The 20,822-nt window shown below is 49.3% G+C and overlaps 1 protein-coding gene across 2 annotated transcripts in view; it reads right to left on the reverse strand.

Annotated features, from left to right (window-relative positions):
- LOC139048848 (membrane metallo-endopeptidase-like 1) overlaps window positions 1-13,911 on the reverse strand; it is a 34,831-nt gene extending 20,920 nt beyond the window's left edge. The window contains exons 1-3 of one of the 2 annotated variants that reach the window (XM_070523721.1): window positions 13,084-13,911; window positions 7,868-8,240; window positions 701-908 (exon numbers count right to left, since the gene is read on the reverse strand). In XM_070523721.1, coding sequence (XP_070379822.1) covers window positions 701-908; window positions 7,868-8,240; window positions 13,084-13,791 — 1,289 coding nt within the window. In that variant the 5' untranslated portion in view covers window positions 13,792-13,911. Of the gene's footprint in view, window positions 1-700; window positions 933-7,867; window positions 8,241-13,083 lie in introns of both variants that reach the window. The other variant, XM_070523720.1, reaches the window with a different exon arrangement.
- Between the last annotated feature and the right edge of the window lie 6,911 nt (window positions 13,912-20,822).

A 20,822-nucleotide genomic window follows, 5' to 3' on the forward strand; every position in this document is an offset into this window, starting at 1 on the left:
CTAAAGTTCCACTGCCACTCGTGTTTTATGCGTTGCCTTTGGTATCACTTTTTCTTCGCTAGTGCATTGATCACGAACATAAAGCAACGACAACTGCTTTACAGGCAGCTGCTCGTAAAATGCAGCGATCGGCGCCAACCCTCACGAAACCGTTGCCTGTCGCAGACCGACAACCGTCGCCTCGTGCAATGTCGCGATTACGAAACTGCCGCTAGAGGACGACACACTCACGCGTCGCGATGAGCAGGAAGAGTGCAGTTGGCTGTGGCGTGGGGCTTCATCTAAGATATTGCCAGACGACAATTTCGCGCCAGCGTTTACGGGTGCGGCAAGTATGGTAGTAGAGCCAGAAAAGAAAAAAAGTTTCGCATCAGGCAAGTTTCTTTTTTTTTTGCAAATTCTAATTTATTCAGAGGGTGCGCGACATAAATACAGACATGTATACGCACAGCAGGTCCCGAGGCCATTTACCATGAGCGGAACCTCGTAAACGGTTGGTTCCTTCGCAATCACTTGAACAATCCTCACCTCACATCAAGCTTGCGAGTTTGTGCTATAAAATCAGTTCCAACGGGAATGCATATATGTCATCATCTCTCACACGACTAAAAAAAAATCTTCAGGTGCATCTTCTGAAGCACCCTGTATATTCCTATGCGCTAGCATGCTGCGATAGTTTTTAACAGGGGCGGGGGGGTACCGCCTGTCACTGGGCAGCCGACGCAGGCTCAGCTCGAACCAGAACGGCACGCCCCAGTTGATGAGAAGGTCGAGCAGCACGTAGAGCGCGGGGAGCTTGGACCCGCCGTACGTGGGCCACAGCAGACCCCTGTCCCGCATGAAAGCCTTCAGCTCCGAGATGCTCTCCTTGGCTGGAGCCAAGCACGCGTGGTAGAGGGCGAACGCCGCTGCACGAGACGGTTCGAGCTGCACTGATCACGTGTTCCATTAGCTGCAGAAGTGGTAACAACACACAGTTTCGCACGCGTGAAAAAAAAAAATTGGAGGATGCTTAAGCTTCGCCTTCAAGAGTGGAATGCGGTAGCGTTATCGCACCCCGTTCGCACCGCCTACTCAAACGCGCTACGCCAGCCAAACTTTGCGAACGGCAGAGATAGCCGGCACCCAACGTGCCATGAAGACGGACTTGGTCATGGGGTGAGTGGCGCGCCACATGTCGGGGCAGCGCCGTACATTGCGAGGAAGTGGTCTTCTGTGTTTGCCGCAAGATGGCTCTGCGTGTGCGCAGAGGGCAGAAGAAGTTTAGCGGAAACGTACTTTGGTACTCGGGAAACTGCGACTTCTGTAAGCTACATGGTCATATTTACCGATGTGCACCACAGTATAACATTCTACGGCACGTTTCTAAGGCAACATCACATTCACTAGAGGCGATTTTGTCCCGTTTTGAAGGAACGAACTCGTGGCTGAGTGGTAGCGTCTCGGTCTCACACTCAGAGACCCTGGTTCGATTCCCACCAACCCATCTTGCAAGGCGTTTTTATTTATGAAGTGCCTTCCGGGATTTGTCGCTCACGACCAACGCCGCGGACGCCGACGCTGGCAACACTGGATCTTCTGCGACACGAGCTCCTTAACGCTCTCGCGTTAAAAAAGCTTCACAAGTAACAAGCACAACGTATGGGATACACACCACAAGACGTTTCTCCGCAATCCTACGCTGCGGAGTTTGATGGCTCCATTTAACTAGCAGCTCAAGAATATTCCTCACCTTACAAAAATATCTGTAGACGCTATACAAAAGCAAATATTAGACTTTCGCCTTTCAATGTACCTTAATTTATGTACCTGCTCAACAGTGGTAGTCATAAAAATATCGACCGTGAGCAGCAGCAGACGTTTTGGTGACAAAACTCGAAGACCTCGTCAGTGTCGGCTTAGCGGACGTGATGGGCATACCATCGCTAATGGGAAATTTCTTTCCTTCGTTTACGAAGCTATTATTTTTTTTTCTCCATAGACGTGCATCTCAAGAAGACATATTCACCTTGCCAAAGCAAGTAACAAACATAAGTTTTGGACAATGCATTTTCCTCTGACAAGCTGGTAACCAACATTTTCGACCGCTGTACCTTACCAAGTTTTCAGAGAAACCGTTTCATATTTTATTTCGTACATATTTGCACAATATTAGGAAGAAATAAAGCAGTAAAAGCACTCCAGGTCGGGTTTTTTTCATCTGGCCAGTTAAAGGGCTAATGTCCGACGAGGTTCGATGTGCGCGTGTGAAGGTTAAATTACATATAACTCTTTTGGAATAAAATTGGCAGGACAGCAGTAAGATAAGACAGACCAGTTGGTCGGCGTTTCGGGTTTGTGGCGCTCTCTTTGTGAAACATGGCCAAGTCATCATTTGCATTTTAGTTTTAACGGGTTATTACAATTGACATGCCACCGGTTAGCTGATATGAGGCTTCATCGATATTGAAGGACACAGACGCGGATTGGGAGATCGCCATATCCAAGCGGCAAAGAAAATGACAACGTAGCGGACAAGCAGAACTTTTGGCGGGAAAGAAGCTAGGGAGTGAAAATTCCCTTGACTCGACTAAGCGCACAGATGGCGCACCAGCTGTGACCAAGCAAGGAGAGGGAGAGAGAGCGCCGAGGAGGAGACTGCCTCCGCTCCCCAGAGAAGATTTAATGATAGTCCTCCGGCCGAAGGGACTGGCGGTGGAAAACCTGCAGACACACCAAGTGGCGCGAGCGGTGGTTGCGGCCACCGGACACGGATGCAGGGCTGAAGACCTCATCATCCGGCTCCGCACGGGCTCAAACATCATCATAATTAGTACAGACAACGAAAGTGCTGCTCAGCAAGTCAGGCGCATCACGCAACTGAAGATTGGTAAGCACAGCTACGAAGTCAACGCGCACGTGGCGGCGCCGGAGGGAACGCTGCGCGGGGTCATTCACGGGGTGGACCCGGGGACCCCCGCCGAAAAACTCAAGACAAACTTACGAACACGCACGCAAGGGGTGAAGATTTTAGCGGCGAGAATGTTAGGCCGATCTAGCACAGCTGTTATCACCTTTGATGGCCCAATCCTCCCCAAGCAAGTTTTGTACTACGGGGGAGAGATGTGGTGTTATCCATACAGACCAACACGGCAAGTTTGCTATATTTGCTGCCAGCAAGGTCACCGGTCGGACGTCTGCCCGACCCCCGGAATCAGAGCTTGCAAGCAATGTGGCCAGAAAGATCCGGAAGAACATCATCAATGTACACCCAAGTGTCTGCTGTGTGGGGGCTCCCACGCGGCGGGCACAAAGGACTGCAAACAACGCCTAAAGTCGACAAACGAACTACGATGGGGACCCCAGGGCCAGCAGTTGCGGGGACGCAGCAGGAGCAGAAGCGGAGCAAGGCGACCGCGCTGGTTCCGGAATGAAGATCAAGAGCGACGGACCGACTATCGGAGGGAATCCAGGAGCCGCAGCCGAGGGCGCAGCCACAGTCAAGGCCAGGGCCGAAGCCGGCAGTGGGACGAGTCCTACCCACCTCTGGGCGGCACGGGCCAGCAGACCACGACGAAGCCAAATCAGCAGAAGAAAAGCGGCGGAGTTAAGGTGAGCTGGGGAGCCGGCCGTCCCAAAACGCTTTTTACTCCGCAAAAAATAACCAATAACACAAGCATGCAGACAAAAAACGAGAAGAGGCTTTGTGCCGAAAACAGTAATATTAAAAAGGAACTTGAGCTCTGCCGCGAAGAAACCCGGCAGCTCAGGAAAAGAAGAGACGACCTAATTCAGGAAATGCAAGAGATGAGAAAGGCAGGTTTCTCACCAGTTAGGGCGCCACCACCGTCGCAGCAACATATAGAGAGCACGCAGACTAGCGAGGGGAACACCTCAATTGAAGACCTCAAAGCTTTCATGCAGCAAATGCAGCAGCAAATGCAGCAGCTAAATCAAAAGATAGCCCTGCAAGACCAGAGCTTCCGCAACTACGTAAAGAATCAAACTACACAGAGAACAGTAAACGACGCCAGAGACCGCCTCTACAACGAGCGCAGGTTTGGATCAGAATCCCAGGGAACCAATAACAACACCAATACATCAACATGGCAGGACCAAACCAACTAGAGATTTGGAAGTGGAACTGCAGGAGCTACAAGCGCAAGCAAGGGCTCCTGCAACAGTTCATTAACACTAGAGGAATTCCACCAGATTTAATACTACTACAGGAAACGAATTGCATCCCAACCTTAAAAGGATATACATGTCAGGAAAATGGACGAACAGCGAATTTAATAAGCAACAAAATAACAACCATAACACATAAGGAACTAGAAGACACACACCTAGAACATATAGTGACCGAATTGATTCCAAAACGGAAAAAAGAAAGCGAAGAGCACTTTCGTAATCAATCTATATAGCCCACCGAAAAACAGAGGAAACTTCATTAAGCTTTTTGCGGAAGCGAAGAAGCTTGCTGGGCAAAACACCCTAATAATAGCAGGAGACTCCAATGCGAAGAGTCCGCAGTGGGGCAGTAGAATCGAAGACAAGAAAGGGCGCAGTATCTGCACAGCTGCAGAAAACATAGGCTGCGAGCTACTCACAGATGAAAGCCAACCCACCAGACAGGGCAATAGCGTAAGCGTGGACACGTGTCCCGACCTAACCTTTGTCAAGGGCGCTAAGCAAGTCGAATGGGAGAACTTGCAAGAAAACCTCGGCAGCGACCACTACATCATCAGGGTCAGCACAGAGGCAGAAATAATCAGGAGGAAGATTGGCAAGGCAAGTCTAGCAGACTGGGATGCCTTTCGAGTCCACTGTAAACAGCTAAAAGGGGACATAACCTCGGCAGAGGATTGGAGCCATCAACTCAGACGAATAAGAGATCTCTACACAAAAGAAGTGGCACGAACAGAACAAGCACCAGAAGTGGACAAACGACTCATCAGGTTATGGGAGGCACGACGAGGCCTAACCAAGCGGTGGAAGCGTCAGAAGCTAAATAGAAAGCTTAAGAAGAAAATTGCCGAAATAACTCAGCAAGCAGAGGAGTATGCAACGCAGCTGGCAAGGCAGGGGTGGCAGCAGTTTAGTACCTCACTGAATGGCACCCTCAGCACAGCCAGAACATGGCATATCCTCAGAACACTCATCGATCTGAGCAAGAGCAATGCGGAAAGCAGCAAATCCGTTCAGAGGTTAATCCACCAGTATGAAGGAACAGAAGAACAACTGCTCCAAGCAGTACGCGAAAACTGCTACGGTAAGATCTCGGTAGAAGGCTACCGAGGCGACTACCAGGGTGACGAAAACTCAACTACGGACCGACCCATCACAAGAGAAGAGGTCGTCGAGGCTGTAAGGGCTACAACAAAGAACACAGCAGCAGGGGGGACAAAATCCGAAACTCGCTAATTCGAAACCTCAGCGACGAAGCAATTGATCAGCTCACCCTCTACCTCAACAAACAATGGGAGGATGGCAAAGTACCAGCGGAGTGGAAACACGCCGTAGTGGTGATGATTCCCAAACCTGGCAAAAAACTCCAAATTGAAAATCTCAGACCAATTTCGCTTACATCATGCCTAGGCAAGCTGTACGAAAGAATAGTGAGCCGAAGAATCCAAACGCATCTTGAAGACGGAGGATGGTACCCCAACACCATGTTCGGCTTCAGGGCAAACTTGTCTACCCAAGATGTCTTGCTACAGCTAAAGGGAGAGGTACTCGAGACAATGCCGAAACACGGGGAAAACGTGGTCATGGCCATCGACATCAAGGGAGCCTTTGACAACGTCTCCCATGCCGCCATTATGGACGGGATTAACACCACTAATTGCGGGAAGAAAGTCCATGACTAGATCAGAAGCTTCCTAAGCGACAGGACAGTGACAGTAGGCCTAGGGGACCTACGGAGGTGACGCCTTTCAAACGCCATGCAAGGGCACTCCGCAGGGCTCAGTAATCTCGCCAGTACTCTTCAACATAGCGATGGTCAACCTTACCAAGAAACTTAGCAAGATCCAAGGAATCAGTCACGCAATGTACGCGGACGACATAACGATCTGGACTACTCAAGGCTCACTAGGAGATAAACAAGACGCACTACAAGAAGCTGCCACCTGCATCGAAGAATACACAAAGCAAAGAGGCCTCAGATGCTCCACGGAGAAATCTGAACTCCTCAGGGTGGGCAGGCACCCCACTGATGCCCCACTCGAAGTAAGAACATCCCGGAACAAAAGATGATTAGAATCCTCGGCGTGTGGTTGCAAGGAAGCTGGAAATGCAGCCACACAATTTGCCTGCTAAACAAAGCAGCAGGACAGGTGGGCCGAATGATTAGCAGAGTGGCACACAAGCGATATGGCATGAAAGATGAGGACACACTCAGGTTGGCCAACAGCCTGATAGCCAGCCGGGCCACATACTCACTGCCGTACCATGCAATCACCAAATCCGAAAAAGAGCAAGTGGAGACCATCCTCCGGAAAGCGTATAAAACAACTCTCCACCTCCCAAGGAACACATCCAACGACAAACTCATGCAACTTGGAATCAGCAACACTTTTGAAGAACTAAGGGAATGCCAGCTCAACGCACAAGTACGAAGACTCAGCATTACAACGACGGGAAGGGCGCTCCTGACAAAGCTAGGTCGGGAAGTAGAAAAACCACAAAGTAGCAGGGCCAATATACCAGACCCACTAAGAAAGAAACTAGGCATACAACCTATCCCTCGCAACATGGACCCAAGCCTCCATGCGAGTAGGAAACAGGCTAGGGCAGAGTTTTACGAAAAGACGATGGGACATCGGGACAATACATTCTATACCGATGCGTCCCTATACTCACACGCACACAAAAACAACGCGGCAGCGGTAGTAGTAAATAATCAAGGAGAAGAATCACAGGGCTCACGGCCGAGGTGGCTAACATAACCGAGGCAGAGGAAATTGCTGTCGCACTGGCAGCGGAAGAAGGTTATAGAAAAGGAATATCCCTCAATATTCTAACAGATTCACAAGAGGCGTGCCGGAGCTATATAAGAGGCAGAATAAGTAACACGGCGCTCAAGATCCTCACCAGAGTTCCAATCGCTGAGGGACAACCCACACATAACATTATCTGGATACCAAGCCACGCAGGGATCAGCGGCAACGAAGGGACGGACTGCCTAGCTCAAGGGATGACCAGCCGAGCAGGAACGTCAACCGCCCCAGAGGTGCCACAGATCAACTGCGGCAACAGCTATTCAGAGCTATTAAACCTCTATAAGGGTCTAAGATATCGATATCCGCCACCACATAAAGCATTAACAAAGGACGAGGCCGCAGGATGGCGGAGACTGCAAACGGGCACCTTTCCAAACTTACACATACTAAGTAGGATGTTCCCCATGCAGTATAGCGCAACCTGTCCGTGGGGTGGAGCTAAGCCAACATTATACCACATTACATGGGAGTGTACAAGAAACCAGGCATTCCACAAACACAAAACACCAAGTGCGGAGCAATGGGAGAGCTGGCTCACCAGCCGCGAGCTAGAGACTCAAAGAGCTCTAATAGCGCACGCGTGCGAGGCGGCCCGGCTCAGTGGAGCCCTGGACTAGGGGCCAATCCATGGCTGAAGAGGACTCAAGCTTCAAGAAAGAAGACTTCGGCCTCGACCCGCTAAAACCTTTAAAGAGTCACTAAAGTTTTCCATTCCATTCCATTCCATTCCATCGCGCAGCAGCCACCCAAACCACTAAAGCGCTACCGAAGTATACCAGGCATACGCTTTACAGCTTTGCGGCCTCCGTTGTGCAAGTTCCTCAGATTTTCAGCACACGTACGACTAGTATCTTGTTGTTGTTTTCGCGGACAGTAATGTTTACCTTCCGGCCTCTTCCTGAACTCCAGGTGCACGGCGCCTCGCTGCATCCAGACGCGCATCACCTCGGTGGCCGTGTCGGTGACCAGGTCGCTCTCCCACCTGACCGGACCGCACACGTGGGCCTCGATGTCGTCGCAAGGGTCGACACTCGCGTCGAGGCGGTCGATCACCTTGCTCGCCAGCAGCTGGCAACCGGCGCTGTTGCAGGACGAGTCGTGCCCGAGCCTCCGGGAGCTCGACGACCAGTTGCTCGCGAGGTACGCGCCTAGGACGACGACAAGGACGACGACAGCGAGGGCGCACGTGGCAAACGTCCTCCAGGGGGCGTCGCGGCCCCTGGCGTTGTCCTCCCTGTTGTCGGCGCCTTCAACAGCCTGCGCGTGTGCCGCACAACGGTCACTCACAGCGGTCAGTCGTCGGTGTGAAGGCCACCTAAGTAGACGATGGCGTCGCCCGTAGACGTTGACTTGGCGGTTGCTGCAATCACGTTAACTACCCGAACTACAGCCCTAGCCGAATGACAATGCTGCTTCCTACGTAATAAATGTCTCGTGACTTTTGGTTCCAAGTCAAGCCGGCAGCTCTTCAAGCACCCCAAATGTTGGTATAGGAAGCAATGTCCAAGATATAAACACTATCCTCTAAACCAGCTAAACACAGACCTAAGATAGGTGGTTGCCATCTAGCAGGGCAAGATTTGCGCTTGCGCTGTTACACAAAAGGGCGTGCTAACTAAAGCTGTGATTTTAGTTCAGCTTTTATATTAAAAGTGTGAGCCACCGTAAAAAAAAAATGTATCCGAGGATATGTAAGCACTTCTCATGAGGTTTGAAAGCGAAAGCATTACTATCCACTTCAACGACGCTTCAAGTTTTGCGACGCGAGTAATGTTTGCGAGTTTTGCTCCGAGCTATGTTATCGACTATTGGGCATAGTTTGGTGCGGCTTGTATTTTTTCTTTTGTTTGTTTGGTACAGTTATCATTTGTCATGTTGGCTGTAGACCAGAATCATCTGGACCATACAGCTGAGAAATCAAGCACGCCGCATGTCACCGACCTGTCCTGCGCGACGAATGACAGAGGAAGCAGCAGCGGCCATCAAGGCTGGCAGGCGCGCGAGCTAAGCCCAGTAGGGGCGAGAGAGAAACACGGACTTTGCGCGGGCTTCCGAGAGCGAGACGGTGGCAACGACGCGTGCGCGACTGCCCCGCCACGACAACCCTTCTCGCATCTCGTCGATACGTTTGCGTATCTTCTCCGTCGAGGCGCACTGGTGACGTGGCGTCGCGGCGATGCCCTCTCCACTCACGCAACACCTGGGCCGCTGATGCAGCAGCAGGTGTTCCGTTTCGCTTGCTCCGCCCTTTCGAAGGGCGCACTTGACGTTGCGTCACAGTCAAGGGAAATTTAGGTGCCGTTTCGCTAACAGACGCCTGGTGGTTCGCTCAATGGGCCATTTGGTGATTTCGCATACACACAAAAAAAACAGGACCCGACCAGAGAAACGGGAGAAAACGCACATTAATGATTTGAGAAAGTGTGGCGAGTACGTATAATATTCCTACGCATGGCCAACCCCGTGCCACTCGGATTGAAGTATGGTAAAATGCAACTCCTCATGTCTTATGGATTGGCGACTAGTACGTAGGCACGTCGGAGTAAAACCGCGCACACAAGAAGCCGGGCCTTGTTCCGTTAGCAGCGTGCAAGTTACGTGCCACTACACACCTGGAACTGACAACCCCAAGTTCCTACCATAATTGGCAAGAACTAATGGGATCGTAAGTTGCTTGCTTTACCATACTCTGTCTATTACTACACGTGAACAGAATAGGAAATGGACTGCGCGTTTTACAAGAATGACGGTTATTGCTCCTGCCTTTTACCATCGTTAAGCAAAGCTGTTCTCGTCAACTCTTCTTTGATCGAACGATCTTCTTATCTCTGATGGCATTCGCTCACTGCATGCCTTGTAGGTGAGTTGCCATGCTTCAAATATGTGTAGCCCTAGTGCGCAAGCTACCAACCATGTTGCAAGTTTATAGAGTGCTCTAACAATGCTAGAAACCACACGTCATGAAGCCGCGTTCATGCTGGCGCCTGCGCTTCTAATTCAATGGCGCCAGTAGTATGTTACAAATCAGTGTCACACTGGGCAGCAACCATCCGACGTATTTCCGGCGCTGTGGCGCCAGGCACAGGCACGTCTACTTCTAAACACGTAGAAGGGCCACTGTTAACGCTGCCGAAATGCGTGAAACGGCGTACAGGCTGCAAGCACTGAAGTCGTCTTTGCCGCCATGTTGGGGAACCATCAAGGTGAGCAGCTGCATCCGTTGGCGTCTCGCGCGGTTCAAACACTTCAACACTCCGGTGCTAAGGGGATCCCTCATCAGATTTCCTTCTTCCAAGGACGCTGGTTGCCAGCGGCAGCGAATACAATGTACTGACGTCCCCCTAGGCGCCATATCGAAAAAGAACCATCATTGTCAGAAGCTCATTCTGAAATGCCACGTGAAAGCTGTCTAATATATACGAACGGCGACCGTGGTATCGAAATCTGCCGCGCAGTAAAAAACCTGACGCAGCGACGCACTTCGACGCCGCGCTGAATTTTCCGTCGGAAAAGGTTTCATGTATTTACCCCAAGAGCATTTTTCAAATTTCCGCAGTTGCAAAACTGCCTATGAGTTCTTTATTTCAAACCTCGGCCAGAGCGACTGATGAAAAGCGGGGTAGTCGACTAACTGTCCTTTCAATATAAAACGTCACTATTTGAGCATAAATAATTAATAAACATTTCATTTTTTTTAAATTATGCATTCGCACTCCACACCATAGAAAAAGATACGTGCAAGCCTGGTGGCGTCCAAGATAATTTACGATGGCAGTTTTCTTTTTTTTTTTACAACCACTTTAGGTTGGAATTCCCAGCCGGCGTATGTGTCGTGACTTCATGACTTGGAACCTGGTTACGTGAGAGAGGAGCATGCGGAGGTGTCGGTGGTTTGGAAGACGCTTCGGTTAGATCAGTCGTCTGGTGCGCTGCTACTCATCGCAAGGCCCAATATAGCATCCATATAAGATGGTACAGTGAGCAAGAATTAGTGTCAAATTGTCACTCTGTTCTGCTTCTGCGTCCCCAGGTTCTGAGTCACGATCTGCGGGGAAATGAAACCTAAAATGGTTGTAGAAAAGCAGTTATATTAACTCATTTGGGGAACCCTGACGCTTGCTTACAAATGCGTTTGCAATCTTAGGGTATTTCAAGCAATTCCCGGGGGCTGTCTATCTGTGCCTCTAACTGTTTGCATGCCTACCTAGGTCCTGGGTAGTCCATGGTTAAATCGGAAGCGCACTGTGCTGTTGTGTTAAGAGAACGGGGTTCAAAAGCAACCGTCGAAAGAACTTGGGTCCCTTAAGACGTACTGGTGGGTTAGTTAGTGGTCATATTCCATCATGGATCACTGAGTAATACATATATCAATGTTTACATATCTGCCGCCCTTCAATGTATCTCCCTCACGAAGGCATGGGTAACGGTATTTCAGGGAATGGGTATGCACCCCTTTTCAATAACACTGTTCGACGCAGACTTGGAGCACTTGGCATGTGACACTCAGTCTGTGCTGATCTTCAGCGAACCTGTTTGATGCCATGTTGGGTCACTGGGCCTCTTTTTCATCAGCGTCCTTGACCCCAACTTGGCAAATAGGTATGTGCCGCTGGGATAGTGCCGCCCCACAATGAGAAATAACGACCTTTAAGTTTATCGCAGGCTGGGTGGAACTGAGCCCACGTCGCGCACTTTCCTGAAAGACAGCAACCGGGACGTTTCATCAAGCTGCGTCCCAAGCGCGCGTGGTATGTTCCCGTTTTCATTGAACCTCCTGTATGCAAGGGTCAGTGAGTACGTGCACTGAATTTGCGGCCGGGGAGGGTACAGTTCTCCGCGTTTACACGCACCGGAGCGCCGCGCTTATCACAAAGACCACGCGCGAACATCTCGCCAATGCCACCAGATGGCACAGCGTATCCAGAGAAAAGAACGTGAGAGAGATGCCGAGGGGGGTATTCTGTAAAAGTCCACCTAGTTAACTGTCCATTTCGGCCGCTGCTGATTGGCTAAGGCCGCTGGTCTCGTCCTCTCTAATAGAGCTGCAACCAATCAGCAGTGGCCGAGATGGACAGCCCATTGGGCAGACTCTTACAGAAAACCTCCCCCCCCCCACCCCCCCAGCAGCAGCATGAGGCGTTTCTGAGCCTTCGCTTGCACTGGTCCCCCATGCATGTCCAGGGCCCCGTGCAGGCTTCGCAGCAGTGCCGATAGATGGCGCTGAGTGTTCTTAGGCCAGAATCTCAAAAGGAAGCTCATTACTTTTCGAAGCGAGATCAGGATGCCTTAGAACACGCACCTATAAAGCGAGATATAAGAAGGAAGAAGAAGCATGTGCTTGCTGCGGTAAAGCTAGGGAAACTATGAAGGATGTTTTATTAGAATGTGAAGACGTCTACCCAGCGGTCGATTTAGGCACCACTGGCCCCCTTGAAGCCCCTGGGTTCAGAGGGGGCAGTGGTAAAGCAAACATGTCCGCAATAGACATTAGTAAGAGGCGACTGGAGGATTGGTGGAACAAAAGTAGGGAAACGACAAAAGACGGAGACGTACAAAAGCACAGTTCGCCATAGGGGATCAGAAAATTTGGGCGTGGTAGTTCATAGTGTTTTTTTTGTCTTTTTCATTGTTTAACCTAGGTAGAATATTAGGCAGTATAGTAGCAAGAGCTTCGTGGCGCAACCCACTGCCCCGTTCCAAAGGGGACGCTCATAACATCCATCCATCCATCCAGCACAGTACGCGCCTCATACTCAACTCGTCATGACAGTGGCAATACCTTGTTCGCTACATTCGCTCAATGCTAAATCCATTACCGTCGACAGCCATCGTCAGATGGGTTCTGCCGAATTTCATCTCGGTTTCTGAGGTGTAGGATACTGATTTAAAGAAAGAAATTAGAAGTTAGAAAATTCATGTCAGTAGGGATTTAAGATGCCTGCAAGCCCAAAAAGTTCAACGATAAGCATCCAGGAATTTACCTTGCATGCACGGAACTTGAAGTGGAGTTTAGAAACTGACTAGGTAAACAGGCCTATGTAACTCAGGTTACCGCTTCACCCTGAGACAAGACACACCATGACCGTGGCAGGACGCTTACGAGGGAGTGGAGCCGTTCCATGACCTCCTTGCTCAGCACGCTAGGGGCCGAAGAAGGCCCGCGGCGTGCCGCGTGGAAGCTGGAGGTAGACGTGCTGCTCTTGGCAGAACTGGGGATGCTGCCTCGATGTCCTCGTTGGCTCGACCGATGCGAGGCATCGACGGTGGGCTCGGTCTCTTTACCCCCCCTGTTCTTCGTCTCCTCGCTCTCGTCGAGCAGCACGGACGAATGGTGCTGTCGCGACCTCTGAGCGGAGGCCCGGTTGGTAATCGCCGACGCCTTCATCGGCACCGTAGTCCTCGCGCCGCCCCACCCGCGGCGTAGGTGGTACGGCAGGATGACACGGGGACCGTTTTCTCCGCCCGTCGGAGTAGCGGGCGTAAGGAGCTCCGTCGTCTGCGGACGTAGCGTGCTCGCAGGATGAAGAGGCCTAGCACTGTTTCTGTGGCCTGTGAATGCTGTCGCTGCCGAGGGTGCGACGTCGGACGGCGGGGGTGACTTGGTCGTCTCGGAACCCGACGGGCGGTGATGCTGCGGACTGCGAGAGTTGCCGCTCCTGCTCAGTGGTGACGTGGCAGGCGGTGGGATGACCTCCGCTGACCAGCGATGCCGCACCGGGCTGGTCGGGGAAGAGGGGCTGCTGGTCGCCGACGCTGCCGGCGCCGCGCGTTCCGCCGCAATGCCCGCGGGAGAATGACGTCGGGGCATGGTTCTATCCTTTTCGCTGCGCGGTTTGGTTGAATGGGACCCGAAAAGCGTGGGCAGTGATGCGTTCTCCTCGAGCAGGAAACGATCTCGTGCTAGAGCACGCGAGCTAACTTCTTCAGCTTCCGCTACGCAAACGAGAATGCGCAATCAATCAAACTGTTTCGTCTTTCACCGATGCAGCACAATTCCTTTTTTTTATTTCTTTTCTTAATAATTATATTGTCCTTTGTTTCTTCGTATAATCATTTTGCTTTAATTATGGCCGCGATCTTCGGAAAATCCCCCGTGGTGTGTACGTGCCCAAATAAGGGAATCATCATAACTATCATCATCCGCATCGACACTGTTCCTAACTTGATGATATGCGTCGGATTATATTTGTGTGATACGGTGCTCTCAAGCTGTAGCCCCAAGGTCGTCTTAGGGTCACTTGTGTTCCGCTGATTGGACCCGCCAATGTGCTTTACATAAGATTCCAGTCGTGGTCAAGGCGTCGGCTACGTAGCTTTTGTTGTGATGCGGCGCTGCCTTCTCATAGGTATTCTCTTGACGCTGGAAATCGGTTATGGGTAACCAAATTTTATCATTTTTGCCAAACTTTTACGTGCCAATAACAAAAGGCTATCAATTGTTTTTTTCTCGGGGTCGGCCCTTCATTCCTGCGCAGGGAAATGAACAACCTGTTTGTCGTATTCTGCGCTTCTGAAAGCCATTTCGGGTATCCAAATGCGCTCATTCGAATGCGCATATTTCGGTATTAATTACGTAATTGTCGGCGTGACGATTTTGGCTTCACGTAATGCCCGCCAAAATAGAAGAATGCCCACCTATATTTTCATTCGGCCCATAACACTGATTACATTGTCGCGGAGGTTCCAGTAATAACGAATAAATTGTCTTCTATTCGAGATCCGAGCTTCTGTAATAGAAATGCCCGCTACTGCATTAAACCAGAGGAAAGGGAAAAGATGGCCCGATTTTTATGAGTCAAATCATAAGATGCCAACAAACAATGATACCAAGGTCAGCATAGGCTAAATTTCATGTTCCTAATCATTTAATTAAAGAAATCGTAAATAAATGCAAATGAATGTGGATGGAAAAACAAATGGCCGCAGGTGGGGCACAAAGCCACGTATTCGCATTGCGCGTGCGATGCTCTTACCAATTGAGCAATACCGTGGCGTCGTATTCCCAGCAACGTTCTAATGTATTTACAAGCATCTACGAGAACTCAACATGGCAGTGTTAGCCAGCGCCCTTAGTTTGTTGACTCCTTATGATACCACTACTACATTGCGACATCTATTGTAGAGGTACTGGTGCACGGGCATCAGGGAACAACCACAAAGCCGTGCGCATCAGTCGAGGATGCGCCTACCAATCCCCGCCCGCCCGCCACCCATCCATCCGTACGTCCGTCCGTCCATCATCCGTCCGTCCGTCCGTCCGTCCGTCCGTCCGTCCGTCCGTCCGTCCGTCCGTCCATCCGTCCATCCATCCATCCATCCATCCACCCATCCATCCATCCATCCATCCATCCATCCATATCCAACATGTACCATGCGGTACATGCTGTATCCTGAGGACACAGTACGAAGCTACCGAACTCGAAATGCCAACAGAAAGGATGCGACAACAAAACGTGTAGTTTGTACAGTGTTTTCGTAGATACTCTATTATGACTCAGGATTTATACTCGTGTAAGCAGGCTTGATGACGCCACGTGATATGTCTAGGACGATAGCAGCTCATTTCGCAGAAGAGATGTGACGAGGCTTCAGAACCGAAACCGCCTGTGCTATATAGTGCGACTGTAGAAAAATAATAACGGCGTGGCTTTGACGTGGCAAAACACGACCATTCCAACGCCGAAAAAAAAGGTTGTAAATGCGTTCCCTGTGGTGGCTGCATAGACCTTGGCTGCATAGCGTGGCGGCGGATTGCAATGTGCGACTAACATCCGTGACTTAGGAGCGCTGCGAGAACGTCCCTGTCTCTAGGCCATAGTATCCCCTATCATCATACCTGCCAACTATCCCGAAGTTGCCTCAAATTTTACGAATTTCGGGCTGGTTTACAAATTTTGGAATGTTGCGCCAAGTTTTAGGCGCAAGTAATTTCTTTTCGCGAAAATGTATCGCATGTTTGTCTCAGTACCTTCCGCTATGAAGTCTTGTTGCGAGACGATGAAAGAGGGATACTTGCGTCGAACAAGTTCCTACAAACAGGTTCCTGAAGGAGGTGAAATCGGCAACAGCCAAGTCGCTAAAGGACTCACTGTAACCTAGAAACTGTTTCTTGCTTGTCATTCTTGACCTTTCGAGGTTTCTTGCTGCTCGGTGTGCTGCGTATAAAGTTAAACCCTAGTTACTGATCTTCATCATCATCAGCAGCAGCCTGGTCACGCCCACTGCAGGGCAAAGGCCTCTCCCATATTTCTCCAACAACCCCGGTCATGTAATAATTGTGGCCATGCCGTCCCTGCAAACTTCTTAATCTCATCCGTCCACCTAACTTTCTGCCGCCCCCTGCTACGCTTCCCTACCCTTGGAATCCAGTCCGCAACCCTTAATGACCATCGGTTATCTTGCCCCCTCATTACATGTCCTGCCCATGCCCAGTTCTTTTTCTTGATTTCAACTAAGATGTCATTAACTCGCGTTTGTTCCCTCACCCAATCTGCTCTTTTCTTATCCCTTAACGTTACACCTATCATTCTTTTTTCCATAGTTCGTTGCGTCGTCCTCAATTTGAGTAGCACTCTTTTTGTAAGCCTCCAGATTTCTGCCCCGTAGATGAGTACTGATAAGACACAGCTATTACACACTTTTCTCTTGAGGGATAATGGCAACCTGCTTTTCATGATCTGAGAATGCCTGCCAAACGCATCCCAGCTCATTCTTATTCTTCTGATTATTTCCGTCTCATGATCCGGATCCGCAGTCACTACCTGCCCTAAGTAGATGTATTCCCTTACGACTTCCAGTGCCTCGCTGCCTATTGTAAATTGCAGTTCTCTTCCGAGACGGTTAAACATTACTTTAGTTTTCTGCAGATTAATTTTTAGACCCAATCTTCTGCTTTGCCTCTCGAGGTCAGTGAGCATGCATTGCAGTTGGTACCTTGAGTTACTAAGCAAGGCAATATCATCAGCGAATCGCAAGTTACTAAGGTATTCTCCATTAACTTTTATCCCCATTTCTTCCCAATCCAGGTCTCTGAATACCTCCTGTAAACACGCTGTGAATAGCATTGGAGAGATCGTATCTCCCTGCCTGACGCCTTTCTTTATTGGGATTTTGTTGCTTTCTTTATGGAGGACTACGGTGGCTGTGGAGCCGCTATAGATATCTTTCAGTATTTTTACATACGGCTCGTCTACACCCTGATTCCGTAATGCCTGCATGACTGCTGAGGTTTCGACAGAATCAAATGCTTTCTCGTAATCAATGAAAGCTATATATAAGGGCTGGTTATATTCCGCACATTTCTCTATAACCTGATTGATAGTGTGAATATGGTCTATTGTTGAGTAGCCTTTACGCAATCCTGCCTGGTCCTTTCGTTCACAGAAGTCTAAGGTGTTCCTGATTCTATTTGCGATTATCTTAGTAAATACTTTGTAGGCAACAGACAGCAAGCTTATCGGTCTATAATTTTTCAAGTCTTTGGCGTCCCCTTTCTTATAGATTAGGATTATGTTAGCGTTTTTCCAAGATTCCGGTACACTCGACGTTATGAGGCATTGCGTATACAGGGTGGCCAGTTTCTGTAGAACAATCTGCCCACCATCCTTCAACAAATCTGCTGTTACCTGATCCTCCCCAGCTGCCTTCCCCCTTTGCATATCCCCCAATGCTTTCTTTACTTCTTCCGGCGTTACCTGTGGGATTTCGAATTCGTCTAGACTGTTTTCTCTTCCATTATCGTCGTGGGTGCCACTGGTGCTGTATAAATCTCTATAGAACTCCTCAGCCACTTGAACTATCTCATCCATATTAGTAATGATATTGCCGGCTTTGTCTCTTAACGCATACATCTGATTCTTGCCAATTCCCAGTTTCTTCTTCACTGTTTTTAGGCTTCCTCCGTTCCTGAGAGCATGTTCAATTCTATCCATATTATACTTCCTTATGTCAGCTGTCTTACGCTTGTTGATTAACTTCGAAAGTTCTGCCAGTTCTATTCTAGCTGTAGGGCTAGAGGCTTTCATGCATTGGCGATTCTTGATCAGATCTTTCGTCTCTTGCGATAGTTTACTGGTATCCTGCCTAACGGAGTTACCGCCGACTTCCATTGCACACTCCTTAATGATGCCCACAAGATTGTCGTTCATTGCTTCAACACTACGGTCCTCTTCTTGAGTTAAGGCCGAATACCTATTCTGTAGCTTGATCTGGAATTACTCTATTTTCCCTCTTACCGCTAACTCATTGATCGGCTTCTTATGTACCAGTTTCTTCCGTTCCCTTCTCAGGTCTAGGCTAATTCGCGTTCTTACGACCCTGTGGTCACTGCAGCGCACCTTGCCGAGCACGTCCACATCTTGTATGATGCCAGGGTTAGCGCAGAGTATGAAGTCTATTTCATTTCTAGTCTCGCCGTTCGGGCTCCTCCACGTCCACTTTAACGTCCACGTCCACTCCACGTCACGTTTTTTAAGGGATACATTAGATCAGTAACTAGGGATTAACTTCATATATGCAGCACACCGAGCAGCAACAAACCTCGAAAGGCCAAGAATGACGAGCAAGAAACTGTTTCTAGGTGACACTGAGTTCTTAAGCGACTTGGTGGTTGCCGATTTCACCTCCTTCAGGAACCTTTTTGTGGGAACTTGTTCGAAGCAAGTATCCCTCTTTCATCCTCTCGCAACAAGACTTCATAGCGGAAGGTACTGAGACAAACATGCGATACATTTTCGCGAAAAGAAATTACTTGCGCCTAAAACTTGGCGCAGCATTCCTAACTTCGCGATAGTTGGCAGGTATGATGATAGGGGATACTATGGCCTAGAGACAGGGATGTTCTCACAGCGCTCCTAAGTCACGGATGTTAGTCGCACATTGCAATCCGCCGCCATGCTATGCAGCCAAGGTCTATGCAGCCACCACAGGGAACGCATTTATAACATTTCTTTTCGGCGTTGGAATGGTCGTGTTTCGCCACGTCAAACCCACGCCGTTATTATTTTTCTACATTCGCACTATATAGCACAGGCGGTTTCGGTTCTGAAGCCTTGTCAGCTCATTCAGTGATAGCAGCTCATCAGCTCATCAGCTCATCATCATCATTCAGCTCATCAGCTTGTCAGTGATAGCAGCTCATTCTGCGAAATGAGCTGCTATCGTCCTAGACATATCACGTGGCGTCATCAAGCCTGCTTACACGAGTAATAAATCCTGAGTCATTATAGAGTATCTCGGAAAACATTGTTCAAACTACACGTATCGGCGTCGCATCCTTTTTGTAGGCATTTCGAGTTCGGTAGCTTCGTACTTTGCCCTCAGGATACAACAACTACCGCATGATACATGTTGGATGGATGGATGGATGGATGGATGGATGGATGGATGGATGGATGGATGGATGGATGGATGGATGGATGGATGGATGGATGGATGGATGGATGGATGGATGGATGGATGGATGGATGGATGGATGGATGGATGGATGGATGGATGGATGGATGGATGGATGGACGGACGGACGGACGGACGGACGGACGAATGGACGGATGGACGGACGGACGGATGGGCGGATGGACGGCGGGCGGGCAGGGATTGGTAGGCGCATCCTCAACTGATGCGCACGGCTTTGTGGTTGTTCCCTGAGGCCTGTGCACCAGTACCTCTCCAATATATATCGCAATGTAGTAGTGGTATCATAAGGAGTCAACAAACTATGGGCGCTGGCTAACACTCCCATGTTTAGTTCTTTTAGATACTTATAAATACATTAGAACGTTGCTGGGAATACGACGCCGCGGTATAGTTCAATTGGTAAGAGCATCGCACGCACAATGCGAAGACGTGGCTTCGTGCCTCACCTGCGGCCATTTATTTTTGCATCCGCATTCATTTGCATTTATTTACGATTCATTTATTTCAATTATTAGGAACATAAAATTTCGCCTATGCTGTCCTTGCTGTCATTGTTTGTTGGCATCTTATGATATGACCAATAAAAATCGGGCCATCACTTCCCTTTCTTCTCGTTTAATGTAGTTGCGGGCACTTCTATTGCAGAAGCACAGATTTCGAATAGAAGACAATTTATTCGTTATTACTGGAACCTCCGCGACAATGTAATCAGTGTTATGGGCCCGACTGAAAATATAGGTGGGCGTTCATCTATTTTGGCGGGCATTACGTGAAGCCAAAATGGTCACGCCGACAATTATATCATTAACACCGAAATATGCGTATTCGAATGAGCCCATTTGGATACCTGAAATGGCTTCCAGAAGCGCAGAATACGATAAATTTGTTGTTCATTTCCCTGCGCAGGAATGAAGGGCCGACCCCCGAGAAAGAAACAATTTGTAGGGTTTTGTTATTGGCACGTAAAAGTTTGGCAAAAATGACACAATTTGGTGACGCATGACCGATTTCCAGCGTCAAGAAAGTACCTATGAGTAAACTGCGCCGCATCACCACAAAAGCTATGTAGCCGACGCCTTGACCACGACTGGAACTGTGTGTAAAGCACATTGGCGAGTCCAATACACCAATATAATCCTGCGCATAGCCTCAAGTTAGGAACAGTGTCGTTGCTGATCATGATAGTTATGATGATTCCCTTATTTGGGCACGTACACACCACGGGGGATTTGCCGAGGATCCCGGGCATAACTAAAGCAAAAGATGATTATACCAAGAAACAAAGGACAATATAATTATTAAGAAAAGAAATAAAAAAGAAGGAATTGTGCTGCACCCGTGAAAGAAGAAACAGTTTGATTGATTGCGCATTCTCGTTAGCGTAGCGGAAGCTGAAGAAGTTAGCTCGCGTGCTCTAGCACGAGA

The sequence above is a fragment of the Dermacentor albipictus genome, chromosome 8, assembly GCF_038994185.2.
Source record: "Dermacentor albipictus isolate Rhodes 1998 colony chromosome 8, USDA_Dalb.pri_finalv2, whole genome shotgun sequence".
Taxonomy (NCBI): Eukaryota; Metazoa; Arthropoda; class Arachnida; order Ixodida; family Ixodidae; genus Dermacentor; species Dermacentor albipictus.